Genomic DNA, 15,621 nt, shown 5'->3' on the forward strand with positions numbered 1-15,621 from the left:
CCAAGCAACTGTGTATTTCTGGACTATATACTATATATGGTATGTGTAGGTTACAGTTTGCTTGTTTCTCGTGGTCCTTTCATGGGAAACAATCCCTTGCACTTGCTCTATTTCTCACACACACACACACACACACACACACACACACACACACACACACACACACACACACACACACACACACACACATACTGTGTATATTGATGTTACATAAGCCTGCAGTCTGACTTGGCGTGTCAGTCGAATTAACAGCTGACTGACGGACATGATTTGTTTCTATTAATGAGACACACACACAAACACATAAATAAACCCACACAAAGACTGCCAGCTTTAAATAGTCCTTTAGTAACAACGGTCAATTAATTCCTCTATCTTAGATAAGTCGATTAAAAACAGTGAGGCGAAGTTAGACAACATACTGTACACAAGGAAGTTGCAGTATGGGAATTTTTTGAGGGATTTTTTTTATCAGTATCTTTGAGATATTTTATCGTCATTGTGTATTTTTCATCCTCATTATTGTGCATTTAGAGTTTTGTGTGTCTGCACCTTCTGCTGTTGTTGATTTGACATATTTGACTCCTCCCACCATGCTTTTAATCCATGTGATCCTCTCTCTTTTTCTGTTCCCATGTGGGATCAAGCATCCATTCAGCATGACTGACAGATTGGACACGTGGTGGCCAGAGAGAGAGGGAAAGAGATCAGGGAATGGGATGGATGAGAGAGGTTGCGATTAGTATAGAGAGAAAGATTCAATTTCACATCGAAGCTGCAAAGTCTGGGTGTCTTGACTGTCCACTCGGTTTCTAGATTTGTTGGGGATGCAGGACAAGTGCTGAGATCCAAAGTTTCCTTCATTGTACTGGCTCGCTCATTGGTTGGTTGGCTTATGGAAGAGGACTTCAACGTTTGGATAGCAGGGCGCTAGATATTCACTGTGGAGAAAGTGAGATATAGAAACTATAGGGAAGGTAGAGATGAAATAATTATGGCTCATGAGGTTTGTGTCATACATACAAGGCGAAAAAATAGATGTGCGGAAAAGAAGGACCATCCAAGGTCATAGGATATAGTTGGTGTTAAGAAAGAAATGACCAATGAAATGAGCAGGTATTTGAGAAGCTTGTGCACTTTGTGACCGATCAGAGTAGTCTACCAAAATACATTGTGGAGCCATAATGCTAAGTATGAAGACGTTAGTTGTTAGTAGCTTGATTGCTAAGTGGGTCTGGGAAATTGTGCTTTGCAGTGTGGTACATTAGTCTTGTCTATTGTAAGGGCTGTGCATTATGTCATGTGGTGTATGCAGTCGCTTAACGGTGGTAATCTATAGCAGATGTACTCGACATGCTGTACCAAAACATGAGACGAGTAAGTCCTTACTACAGATCTTTGTGTGTGCATTTGTATGTATTTGAGTGCCTGTGCCTTTGTTCTGTAAATGCTCTGTTATATTGTAGAAATCCACATGGATCAACAACTTAAAGCATCATTAATTGTAACTCTTTTATCTTGTTTCATGTTGCAGGCCAATCCCCCTCCCGTGGTGGTCAACACAGACAGTGTCGACACTCCCCCCTATGTGAGTATTGAATAATATATATCATCAGTGATGGTGAATTGAGTTTTTTTAAGTGTTTCAGTGATTATTGTTGATGTGGGTTATTGTCTTGCTATACGAAGATCTACTAGGGAAAGGCTATGAAGGTTGTACACACAGTACACGATGACTGTAGTGTTTGACCGAGTGGTATACTCATTCATCCTCAGCATCATTTTCTATACCGCTTATCCTGGTCAGGATCACAAGTTAGCTGGAGCCTGTCCCAGTTAACTTAGTACGAGAGGCAGGTGAACTTTCTAATCATTTACAGTTTCAGAAATGCATGTTCATCATCTTTATGCTAAAATTCAAAGCTACACAGGATTGACACAGTAATCCCTTTTATTTATCGTGTTAAGTGATAAGTGATTTCTTAGTTATAAATTAAACCTGTTTACAACCTTCTAAATACAGTTTTTAAACATAATTAGAGCACTGACATGAACTAGCAGCCCTATAGTCACCTTTACACTTGTATTACCCAATATAGTAGACCTAATAAAAGAACATTGAAGACAACAAGTACTTTAAAATGTAAATAAGACTACTGCTCATGTGTGTTGGTACCCAAGGGGTTCTGAGTGGCAAGTGGACAGGAAGTGACGTAAAGGGTTCAGAGTTGAGTTTTAGCTTAGCTCAGGTAACTGCAGCAACAGCAGGTTGTATTTTCATGAGGGATTTTTTGTTAGGGATTAATAGTAACATGATATCTAGTGATTTTACTACATATCATTCACAGCATCTTTGAATGCATATTATGAATGCCTTATGTATGTGTTTTAGTTCATTGGCCAAAGCATTTAAATTACACAACTGAATGCTAAGGATCACTGCGTGCTATTTACATTTGTGTGACTTTCCATCCATCCATCCATCCATCCATCCATCCATCCATCCATCCATCGTCTCTTTTAATCATTCCACACATAAAATGTTTACACAAGTTCACTGCCCTCATGTCCATTTCAAAAGTAGTAATACTTGTAAATAAGGTAATTTGAATATTTCTCCCTGTGGAAAACAGTGTTCTTTGGTTAAATGGTAAGTCCAGAATAGCATGAGCCCAGATGTCATTTTACTGGTTGCCAGCTGCCACAGCAAATCAGTGTCTGTCGTTGTTAGCTAAGTTTATTATGTAATTACTGCGAAAATACTCCCCAATTGACTGCCTGGAACAAAATCCAGGGAGTTACAGTTCTTTCATAAAGTCTCACTTAATAATTGTTTTTTTTTTCAGTAACTTTTTGAGCTTTTTTTTTTTTTTTTTTTTTTACAAAAAGTAAAATCTATTTATAAGAAACAGGCATTACACATGGACTATTTAGATTATCATCACACAGTAAATGTGATGTAGGTTTATAGTTATATTTGTCTGGGTGGCAGAGAATTCTGACATATTGAACATGGTGGCTAATGATAGATTGCGTTAGAAATTTGCAGTCAAAACTAATGGCACTGCGCATAGACACAGATTACTGACAGGGAGATTATACAGACTATGGGGATGCCATTCATATGCGGACGAGTGTGTGTTCACTCCCATGCTGAAAATCTAAATGAATGCTGTATACATTTTAAGATTTTCTTTTATTAGAGAGGATCCTAAAATAAGATAATCATATATATTATAATCATACAAAAAGGGTGTGAGGCAGGGTACCTCACTGTAACTGGAACCAGATTATTTCCTATTTTGTGGATATTCTCATTCAGCTGTCCTATGGAGTCTCGTCAGTCCCAGCCTCTGTACTTCAGCCATGTTTTTCTACCGCTATGCCGTTTTTAGCAGATTTTTTTTTTTTGTGAAAGCATTTCCGTGTCTTTCTGTCTGTAATTTCTGTCACTTGCTCTCCAATTGTTGTCTCAAACAGGTCAATGGAACAGAAGCAGACTATGAATATGAGGAAATCACAATGGAGCGGGTAAAGAGAACATGCAACTCCCTATCCATGCTGCAAAACATCAGACTAGTACAAACATAAGCAATTTTTATTTTTTTTTAATACAAAAAAAATCCACCACTTGCCTTGTGTTAACTATGATAGTGGGCGGTATCGTTTCAGTTTTCTCACCATCTGACATTTTTTTGCTAAATTTACGAACCCTATTTTACTAACCTCTCTATTGCTTCTCCATCATTCTCCGCTTTCTTTCTGTGATCCTCTTGTCCCCTCTCTCATTATACTCCCTTTTGTCTCACCCCGAGGCTCTCTCGCAATTCTTCTCGCTCAGTCTATTCTCCTGTGACCTGGATATGTCTGCTTGACTGGCTGTGCTTTAAAAACACTATGGATGTACATGCAAACAGAGACACAAAAATTACGCACATTCATACCCAGTAACAAGGAGCACAAGAAATATACACAGAAAAGATTTATTTCAGAAAATCGTTGCTGTCTGTTGAACAACGGATTTGTTTGTTTTGAGAGTTTGAAAGGAACATTTGAAACAACCACCATATTTTGGCCGAAATAGATAGTTCAAAACATCAGACACCATTGCAAGATGCATTTATAAAGATAAATAATGTTTAGTTTTGATGACACACTGACTTGTTTTCATGAACATGCAATCTTTATCTTTGTTTAGGGTAACTCGGGCTTGGGCTTCAGTATTGCAGGAGGGACTGATAATCCCCATATTGGAGAAGACCCGTCCATCTTCATTACCAAGATTATACCTGGAGGTGTTGCAGCCCAGAATGGACGACTCAAGTAAACACACACAAACGCACACTGTTCACATGTTTTCTACACTCCATGTAGTGTAGCTCATAAGATGCATCCTGTGTTTGTGTGCAGGGTGAATGACTGTATAGTCCGGGTAAATGAGACAGATGTCAGAGAAGTGACCCACAGCGGGGCCGTGGAGGCGTTGAAGGAGGCTGGAGGTCTGGTCAGACTGTGTATACGACGCAAGAGGAGTCTCACGGACAGAATCATGGATATAAAGCTAGTGAAAGGTCCCAAAGGTGAAGAAATACCACAAATAACCACAATCAAAACATAGAGTATTTATAGTGGAACCTTGGTTATCGTCATTAATCTGTTCCAAAATGTCAGACTCAAACCAAAACGTATTTTTTTTCCATAAGAAATAATACAAATGCAGGTAAATTGTTCCAGACACCAAAAACACATTTTTGAAAATAGTTGTACATGCCGATACAATTCAAAAATACAGTATCAGGGATACATGAACGTTTAAGGTCACATTTGAGACCGATGTTGACAAAGACGGCTATGACGAGCAACAAGGGAGGTGGAGATATCCTCAGGGGTGACACTATCATCCTTTGTCATGAGTTATTTCTTGAATTCAATAGTGTTTCACCTTCTTTATCTAAATGCTAGCACTTGCAACTGTCTTTGGCTTTGTTTTGGGTTATTTTGCAGCCGTGATCAAAAGAAACCCGGATACTTGTGGCGTAGTTATTTAGCATAGAACTACCAATGAAGTCATAGACAGGCAATGGAGCTAGTTCCGCTTTCCATGTTAATAACAGGCTTTGTGATAAAAATATGTTACCAACACAGTCGGACTCACCCAATGTATTAACAATGTATTAACATGACAAGATGTGCGTCATATTGTACATGAACCGGGAAATGTATGTGAACTGAGGCAAAGTATTTGCGTACATTAACCAAGGTTCCACTGCGTTATGTTTTAGCTACACAGTAAACCAGTAAAAAACAGTAAAAATCATTTATTAAGGTGAGTAGAAGCAGATATGTTTTATTGAAGCTATTCAGTTATTGTAGTTACTCTATCCCTGTTGAAGACTTTTAAATAGAATATTGTAGCTTCCAAACTCTTTACAAGCAAAAAACTATTATATTACTTACACATGCAGTTGGAATTTGAGATATCCCGATTACAATTTCTGGTCTCCAATCTCGATCTGAAATTTCCAATTACAATAATTCTGCTGTGGTTTAGGTGCAATGTGTTGATTGTTATTTCCAGGGCTGGGATTTAGTATAGCTGGAGGAGTTGGAAATCAACACGTTCCAGGGGACAACAGCATCTATGTGACAAAGATCATTGAGGGAGGGGCCGCACAAAAAGATGGACGGCTCCAGATAGGGGACAAACTTGTAGCTGTAAGTAAAATTTTCACGCTTTCTTCCCTTTCCATTAATTGTATTTCATTTACTAATTTTGATCCCTAAAATTATGTCTTTCCATGTAAATTGTATAATCTGATAATATTCATTAATGTAAAAATAATAATCTTTGTGACTTTTATCAAATGAAAGCATTATCACTATCAAAATATCATTTCAGATTATGCCTTTTTTAATGCAATATATTTTCTTCATGTGTCTCAAGGTAAACGGCTCTTGCCTGGAAGAAGTATCTCACGAGGAAGCAGTGGCTGCTCTGAAGTCGACCCCTGATGTTGTTTATCTTCGTGTGGCCAAACACAGCTCTGTATTTATCAATGAAAACTTCCCTCCTCCTGATGTCACCAATTGTGAGTACATTACATGTATTAATATTTTTGTTCACATATGAACTAACTGAGTGGATGCATTACTCGGCATCACTGTCATTCTTTGGAACAAATGTAAAAGGCTCTTTAAAAGTTTTTATATTTTTAATATATTTATTAAGAGGGGAAAAAAATCCAAACCTACATGACGATGTGAAGAGGTGATCACCCCCTTGGTAACCGATATTAAAAGCTTTGGGATCCAGCGAATCACAGTGAGAGCCATTATCCACAAATGGCCAAAACATGGAACAGAGGTGAACCTTCCCAGCAGAAATTACCCCACAAAATCACCCCAACAGCGCAGTGACGACTCATCCAATGGGTCACAAAAGACCCCACAACAAATCCAAAGAACTGAAGGTCTCACTTGCTTCAGTTAAGGTCAGTGTTTATGACTCCACCATCAGAAAGACACTGGGCAAAAACAGCCTGCAAGGCAAAGAATCAAGAAAAAAAAACAGTACTGAACAAAAATAATATTAAGGCTTGACTCAATTTTGTCAAGAAAACATCTTTGATGATCCCCAAGACCTTTAGCAAAATACTCTGTGGTCTGATGAGACAAAAGTTGAACTTCAACAGTAAAATATGGTGGTGGTAGTGTGATGGTCTGGGGTTGTTTTGCTGCTTCAGGATCAGCTGTGATAAATGGAACCACAAATTCTGAATCTTGAAGGAGACTGACCGGCTATATTTTGTGACCTCAAGCTGAAACCAACTTATCTTCTGCAGCAGGACACCAAATGAAGACTTTAGAGGGACCTAGTCAAACTCCTGACCTGAATCTTACAGAAATGCTGTGGCATGACCTTAAGAAGGCGTTTCAAGCTGGAAAACCCTCCAATGTGGCTGAATTATAACAATTCTGCAAAGATGAATGGGCCAAAATTCCTCCACAGCGCTGTAGGAGACTCATTGCAAATTGCACACTCTTGATTGCAGTTGTTGCTGCTAAGGTTGGCCCAACCAGTCATTAGGTTTCTGATACAGGAAGAGGAAAGGCGAATGTACTTGCGGTGTTTTTATTTCACCATTGCTCTGTTAGTGTTTTGTGTACATTATAATTGCTCATGATACATAAAATGAGCACATAAAATTGATTATAACACTGATAAAAATGAGACTGGTTTTTTTCAGCCTACCCACCACATCAGGACAACCATGTAAGTCCCTACATGAGTGGAAGTCAGTCTGTGAGCCCTGCCCCACTGACCACACCTAGATACTCGCCAATGCCCAGGTCCATGACTGTGGATGATGATGTCACAAGGTACGTAACACATCTACGTATATGAAAGAGAAAAGTATTTGTTTCATAACATAATTATGTAGTGACGTTGAGGACATGTCATTTCTCTCCTAGAGAGCCCAAATTCAAAGCCTGACCTCTGTCCGCCCTGCTAACTGGGCTATGGTTGTGTGTGGATATATGAGTGTGTTTGGCAGATGGCAATCCAAATTTTTATCTGGCATGTAAACTGAGGTCATATACGTACACACATACACTCTCAGTGCTGCTCTACTGTCTTTAATCCATTTTAATGGAAGGATTACAGCCTATCAAAATCCACGTCACTCAACTGGCGTCACCGTGGTTACCAGAATATGATTCCTTTCGTCATAATCCTTTTGGCCAATCAGAATGTTTGGAGTATAATAAATCTGATAAGCTGCAGACTGGCTGCAGGATGGTCATTTTGATGTCTGCCTTTTTTCTCAGTCTTGTTTTGTTTGTCCCCATCTTATTGTCTCTTTTATTTCATTTGCTGTCTTGGTCAAGTTTTTTATTTATTTTAAATAATCTCCAGTGATTTACTCATTTCAACTTGCATCTGTGTCTGTACATACATATAAAGAAATTCAATCACATTCAGTCGATTCTCTCTTAAGTTGGTTATTTGGCCTTAGCATTGTTTTAGCATGGGTGTACATTGCATGCAAGTATATAATCTTGTCTTACGGAAACTATACCACGGAAAACAAAACACATTATTTTATGAAACTTCCAGACAAACCTGTATATTAGCAACCAACATCATTTTGGAGTTATATTGAAATCACATGCAGTTTTCACATGTGATGTGAATAATGTCATTTGCAGCATGTCATTAATGATTGGTGTAAAATATGTAGGGCTGCACTCAATATTATTTAACCCCCATGGTGAATTATATTAAAGAGACTGTATGCAGTGTCATGCATGGATTTTCTCCGTTTACTCCGGCTTCATCCCACATTCCAAAAACATGCTAGGTTAATTGGCGACTCCAAATTGTCCATAGGTATGAATGTGAGTGTGAATGGTTGTTTGTCTATATGTGCCCTGTGATTGGCTGGCGACCAGTCCAGAGTGTACCCCGCCTCTTGCCCGAAGGCAGCTGGGATAGGCTCCAGCACCCCCTGCGACTCTCGTGAGGATAAGCGGTAGAAAATGAACCAAAAAGTATCAGAAGACTATTGCCGGCCAGCATAGGTTCAATATTTTACACAAATGCAAATTAAATTGCATGACTGTATGTGTGTAGCGTGCTCACGGGTTGTAGTCATTGTGTGGTTATATATTGAATTCCTTCAATGATAGCTAACATTAATAACTAAACATTGTCCAATTGCTATTATTCGCTTACAACAAACATAACCTGTTTGTGTGTGTATGTATTACTTTGGCCTGGGTTACATATTCAAAGCAAGAACGTACGTTCAAATATTGGTGCCCTCTAGGCAGCTTGTAGAATCTGCTAACAGTCCCATTAATGTGCAAAGTGTACACACTTAGAGTAGTTTGTAATGAACAAAATAAAACCCAAATTAGTTCAACACAATTCAGATGACAAACTGTCTTTATTTTTGAAAGTTGCCATGTATTCAAAGTTCGTACATGTGTTTTTTTGTTCATTGTCTTTTTGCTTTGTTTTCTTAATGGATCTTAGATCCTGAGGCTGAAGTTTATGCTGATGCACAAATGGTGTGAAGATGGATGAGCTACAAAATAAAAGATGATAAAATACTGACACCTACTGGGCAATATGGAGATTGATCTATTTCTATGCGTCAACTGTATAATACATACACTGCTTCCTTACATCCTTAAATAATTGCACATATTTGTACCTCTTAAAATGGCTAGTTTATTTGTGTTATTTTACAATCTTAATAAATGTACACATTATAGTGTATAATTTAAATTATAAACATTTATTTGGGTTATTTGGGAAAAAAACAATCATGTGACTGCCAATATAAGTAGAAACATTATGAATACAGAAAGTTGTCACAATACAGAAAGTTTATTCAGAATTCATTCATTCCTGTGGGATTATTTTTCACCAGGGAACCCAGGCGTGTGATGCTCCAGAGAGGATCTACAGGTCTCGGTTTCAACATTGTTGGAGGGGAAGATGGAGAGGGAATCTTCATCTCCTTCATTCTAGCAGGTGGTCCAGCTGATCTGTGTGGGGAACTCCACAAGGGAGACCGGATCCTATCGGTATGTGTTATATATACATATCAACTAACACCATGTTATAGAGTATATTACAGTTACAGTATCTATAGTAGACTTGGCAAAGAGTCTAGGCATCTTTAGTGTAAAACTGTTGATGCTGTATTTAATTCTATCATACAGTACCAAGACATGGCCTTGTATTTTACGTGAAAATATGTGTCTGCGGCTCCAGGTGAATGGTGTAGACCTGTCAAGTGCAACGCATGAGCAGGCAGCTGCAGCACTAAAGAACGCCGGGCAAACTGTCACCATTGTTGCACAGTATAGACCAGAAGGTGAGTGATGACATTCAAAGTACGAAGTACAATATGTCGTGTATGAGTACAGAGGGAATTTGGATCATGTTTCCTGTTATATACATATTATGCTCTTTTTTGAATGGATTAAAACTACAAATGTCGGCCCAATATCAGCATAAAAATGCAATATTGTTATCAGACTTTTTCCTGTCTTGTTGCTCGTCATAACTGCCTTTGTCTCGGGCAGTCCTGTGTAAATTAGCTTAATTGTTACATCAAAATAGGGCCTAAATTTCAACAAATGATTTGATATGATAAGAAAAAAACACTCAGTTGCGTAACACATGGAGGCTGGGTTTTCCATAATATACCCCCTGCAAGATACACCACACAATTATATGTGTCTCAACATGCATCGACCTGGGTGTTTGTCTGCTGGGAGTGACTGACAAGCTTGTAACCTAGGCAACCAGGTTATAACTGATGACTGAGCCTCAGCTAATGGGATGCTGTATGGTGGGGTCCTGAGAATATCACTTACACGGACATGCATGCAAGCATATACCCGCACTTGCTGGAAAACTGCTCTTGGTCCCCCGGCTATTGAGTAACAGTGGAAGTGTGTATGTTTTGTGAGGTCATGTGTGCATCTGTTGAGCCATTAGCTATGTATTATTTATTTAGGGAGATGATTCTGAATAACAGTGCTAAAGCTGGTAAAGCTGGAAAATGAAATTTGTATCCCAAGATAGATTCTGATTTGATTTAAAATTCATTTTCAGCTAGTTGGTAGCATCATCCTGCATATAAACGGTACTCTTGAGCCTTGCACAGGTGTAGAACCACTTTGTTCAGATTTTTGTTTGGTATTTTTGTTGTTTTATGTATATTTAGCATCGCCTGCAAAATGTTCTGTGTCGTGACTTTCCTGTAAACCTGACTGGTGAATGCAGAATGAGCTCTTTATTAAGCCTTCTGTCCATGCTGGGTGTTGGGGTGCACTATTTGTATGTGTGTTTCCATGTTTGTCCGGTTCCCGTAGCAATACTGAGAAGTGACCTGCGGTGCGCCCTCTGTTTCCCTCCTGCACATGAACACACATAGATACTCCCTTCTAATAACCTCCACCAGGAGAGGAAAAAGTGTGTCTCATACTGTGTTTGTTTGTTTTTGGAGGTTATATTAGGAACATTACCTGCTGTCATCAAACACAGCACAGTATGACATGGATGTAGTGTCATCGGAGTGTGTGTACGTGGGTGCGCACGTGTGTATATGTGTACACAAAAGTATTTGGTTGTTGCTGATACAGCAGAAGAGTACAGTCATAATGCTGCATTTGTTTAGATTGATTGGTGTGTAGAGCAAGTGTGCTGGTAGGCTTTTTTATAATGTGCCTGTTTTTATGATCTTATTATGATTTTAAGATACTAAATATTGGCAGGAAGCCTAAAAATATTCCACCAGCAGTACCAGTTAGGTTATAACAAAGTATGTCATATTTTCTTTGATGAAATGTATTACTCTTTTGAACGCATGTTGTTTTGAGAAGCAAAATACTTATGTAACTTAAGAGACCCCAGTAACTAGCCGGAACTACTTTCCACACGGGATGAAGTTGGGGAAACATCACTGTTGATGCACTACACTGCTGGTGGAGATGTAAAAAAATCCACACTATCCCTTTAAACTAAAATGACTGCAGTTTGTGGTTTTCACACATCTGCTTCTCATATGTATGTACGTACATGCCTCTAATGCATGAATGTAAACAAAAGCAGTCTCAGAGAGGCGCAAACAACAATTTGGAATCATTGTGTATTTATGATACACTACATATTCCAAAATAGTTGACATTAGTAGCTAAACTTTGCCAAATTGCTGTTATTGGCTGACAACAACCACACCTAATGCATGTGTGTGTGTTAACTGATGGTGTCACAGATACATTTTCAAGCACCTTAATTGATTTATCGAAATAAATGATCCCAACTTATGGCTTGCCGACCTGTGGGGGTCCCGGATCCCAATTTGAGAATCTCTGTTTTAAAGGTATGCCAGCGGGCTTTAATGATGCAGGTCACTGCTTTTGTGCATATACTACGTAAGTCAGGGGCCACTCTCAAAGAAGGTTTATTGAGTCAGAATGCATATTTAGGATTGCTCAGCTTTCTTGGAGATATTCTCCTTTTTAATAAACCATATTTAATGAATGGTTCTTTTCTAACCAAAATGTGAACAGTAATGACCTAAAATTGTGATCGCCTCCCATTTGGTTTCTTGGTGTGGGACTGGTAATGCCTTCTGTTTGACGGCAGTATTAATCACTGGGATTACACACAACTGTCATTGCCACGCACTGTACACACGACACACACAGTCCATGTCTGTCTGCGGTAATACGAAGGTGATGCACTGAGGATTATGTCTACTTCTGGTAGTATGCTTATTACACCGCAAGTGCATATGTGTGTGTGGTTGTGTGTTGTCATTAAGTAGATGATTAACTGAAGCTCTCGGCTTTGCTTTCACACATAAAGTTGTGGAAATATGGCCTGGCATATACACGTTACACTACAATGTGTTACTTCAATTAAATGTAAGTGTCAAAATGACCATTATTTGTCTCCTAGGGATTATTTTTGTCCTTTGTTTGTCACAGTTGTGGATGAAATACTGCACTTATTCCCGTGGAAATAATGATACGGCTGCTCTCTCAATGCACTCTGTCCAACTGGAGCATATACTGTATTTACAGTAGATATACAGTAGAGGTGTACGTACTGCTCATGACATTTCTTTCTCCCTACGCGAGGCTTGGCAGTGGTTATAAACAATGGGATGTGAAAAGGACAAACAGTACTGGTGCAATGCACACATTTACCTGTGATGAAAATTGGAATTCGGGTGGCTTGCACACTTCCTGCATAATGCAAAAAAAAGGGAGAGTGCAACGGAGGGAACAATGCTCCTCTTGGGAGACTGAAGAGGACCATAGATTGTAGAGGTAAATGAAGGAAGGAGAGATTGAAGGAATATGAGCCTGAGAGCCATTAGTCCTTGTCATCACCCCTCCCCCTTGTCTTTCTCCATTTCCTCATGTTCTCGTCTTCTGCCTTGTACGTGTCTTGTTTCTTCTTCTTGTCTTCTTCTAACATGATTTGTTTGTTCATGTAAGTAATGATGTTATTGACACTGGAAATCAGTGACCAAATCTTCTGGTCTGCAATGTGAAAATTTGAAAATTGCAGTGGGTTGTAATTAGGACCAACTGAGGATTTGATGGAGACAATTGTCTCTCTCCAAAGATGGAGATATTTACAGCTAACTGTATTTTTATTTAGGACAGGCTGTTGCAATATTGAGTAGTTAATTAACACTCAACCCAAAACTAATCAAAATCAAAAATGCTTGGTCAAGCTTTACTGAAATGTGTGTGGGTGGGTAGCCTGATTCCTTAGGCCAAAGTAGGGCAGGAGAGCCTGGCATCACCTCCGCTTTCTGCTGCATGAGTGACCTGAGGAAACAGCGTGTGCAGTGTGTGCATGTGTGTGTGTGTGCGTGTGTGTGTGTGTCTGCCTTCAAGCAAGCTGCTGTCAGAGTGGGAGGAGCAACACCAGTGAAGGAGAGAGCAAACAAGAGGCACACAGTAGAGAGAGAGTTAGCATCTGTTGTTTCTGTTGCAGACGAGCAGCACTGGACTGGATTTTACATGCACACATACTTTTTTTCTGCATATCTACACACATACTTTCATATCTTTCTACTCAGGAATGATCACATGTGGAGGTGCTCTGAACACTTTTATGCACACTTCATGCTTTTCCTCACAATCGCATCCTGGGACTCCTCCACTCCTCAATGCACTGACACTGATCTAAAAGCCACCTCAGCATCATAGCGCGCGGAAGCTGAGCCTGCTACTAGCATGTGAGTACAACGGAGACGGCGTTGAAAGAGATAAGAAGCTGAAGTGACTGAATTGTTATTATCCTTCAGTTAGTATGTACATTTGTCTTGGCAATTCTATATCATCAAAAAATCTTTACTTCTGAATTCAGTTTTATCCTCGGGTTTGGTTCTGGACAAAAGGGCAGCGGGAATGTGGTTGAATGTCCTGTTCGTTCATGCCATGTTATTTGTCTTGTGTGGCGATATCATACCCTACTGACTGTGGTCCAGTGGCTAAAGGAATCATCAGTGATGTAGAAACATTGTTGGTTCAGTACAGGGGAGTCCAAAGTGCCATTTGCGGCCTGCAGCTATTTTTTAATTGGCCCCTGGCACACACGTTTTTTTAAAATAAAATGCACATAAATTAAAAAATCTGCAGTTATTAATAAAGTCAAAATATTCAGAGACAAAAGTAAAAATTTTATGAAAATAAACTTGTAACATTATGAGTAAAAAATGTAGTAGTATAGACTTGAAATATTAAAAAATCCATACATTATTTCTAAAAGTTATATTTTGAGAAACAAAAAAAAAAACAAAACAAGCAAAAGTTGTAATTTTAGCATTATTGCTCGCTTTCAGCACCACAACCTACTACTAAAACATGAGGATTAGATCATCTGACTTTTTCCTTAGGAGCTGAAAAAAAGTCTTTGTTATACGTACTTAATGACAGATACTTCATCTGCTTTTTTCCTCAGCCTCTTCTTTTTCACTCTTACTGCCAGCACTGTTTTTGTTTTCAATTTTATTTAGCTTTAACTTTCTTTTGCAGTACTGCGTCAAAGGCCAAGCACTTATTCAGCTCCTTACGACTGTCTCACTTCAGTATGTTTTGTGTGCTTTCCCTTTGTGTCCCTCTTGCTTTAACCCTATAATATTGTTTGGAGGCAAAGTTCTCTGAGACGGACAGATGTTAATTCCTTGATGCAAATCAAATAAAATATGCTAATGAATTTATACCCAGATTAGATCTTACGATGGTGTCAATTTGAAGATGATAGACAGGGGGATGATGATGGAAGTACGTAATTGAATTCCCATCTAAAGGTCACTTTCATTGTCTTTTCATTAGTTTGAGTTCCGCATCAAATCTTGCTTACACAATATGACCATGGTCCTAGCGTGAAATATTCTGCATGGATTTTAGCAATGAATCCAGCTCATTGTCTTGAAGTTTCGTATTTTTATGTGGCTCCAGTAGTAATCACCTTGAAAATTGGTTTGGGCATGCTTGATGCCAGGGCTTTCAGGGGACTATTGGTGAAGATGGCTTCATGGAGGGCTTCCACTGTCTAGAATTGATGGTCATTTTTGTAAACCTCCGTTGCTATCCATCCCCAAATGTTCCCAATTTGATTTAGATCATTGGAACACACAGGATGGTCTAAAAGAGCGACGTTAATCCTCGGGGAAAAAGTCCCTTGCCAGTCGAGCATTGTGAACTGCAGTGTTGTCCTGTTGAAAAACCCAGTCACTACCACACTGATGAGGGCCTTCAGACCCCCACACACACATATCTCTGCACAGCCAGCTGCCGTTTGACACCCCTGTACAAGATTAAGCTTCGTTGTTCTGTTAAAGGAAAAAGCTGGTCAGATCAAGATGCTTCCAGTGTCCCGTGTGAAAAACATCCCAGGTGGTATCTCCTTGTCATGCCAGTAACGTTGGAAGCCATCAGTTACATTTTTTCTCATCAGAGAACAAAACTTTTGTCCACCTTTTCATGTCCCAAAAACACAAAACAACATCTGCTTTGCACAGTAACTTTCTACTTTTCCCTTTATTTCCGATTTTGTTATCTAGTTATCCA

The 15,621-nt window shown here is 39.1% G+C and overlaps 1 protein-coding gene across 12 annotated transcripts in view; it reads left to right on the top strand.

Moving 5' to 3' along the window:
- LOC131130024 (discs large homolog 1-like protein) overlaps positions 1-15,621 on the top strand; it is an 85,723-nt gene that overhangs the window by 47,070 nt on the left and 23,032 nt on the right. For 10 of the 12 annotated variants that reach the window (XM_058074058.1, XM_058074059.1, XM_058074062.1 and 7 more), the window contains 9 exons: positions 1,535-1,588; positions 3,481-3,531; positions 4,199-4,323; positions 4,411-4,580; positions 5,579-5,715; positions 5,945-6,089; positions 7,248-7,380; positions 9,441-9,597; positions 9,788-9,890. In XM_058074058.1, coding sequence (XP_057930041.1) covers positions 1,535-1,588; positions 3,481-3,531; positions 4,199-4,323; positions 4,411-4,580; positions 5,579-5,715; positions 5,945-6,089; positions 7,248-7,380; positions 9,441-9,597; positions 9,788-9,890 — 1,075 coding nt within the window. Of the gene's footprint in view, positions 1-633; positions 1,378-1,534; positions 1,589-3,480; positions 3,532-4,198; positions 4,324-4,410; positions 4,581-5,578; positions 5,716-5,944; positions 6,090-7,247; positions 7,381-9,440; positions 9,598-9,787; positions 9,891-13,520; positions 13,785-15,621 lie in introns of those variants that run through there. The other 2 variants (XM_058074069.1, XM_058074070.1) reach the window with 2 other exon arrangements.

Source organism: Doryrhamphus excisus, chromosome 5 (assembly GCF_030265055.1).
Source record: "Doryrhamphus excisus isolate RoL2022-K1 chromosome 5, RoL_Dexc_1.0, whole genome shotgun sequence".
NCBI classification, from domain to species: Eukaryota; Metazoa; Chordata; class Actinopteri; order Syngnathiformes; family Syngnathidae; genus Doryrhamphus; species Doryrhamphus excisus.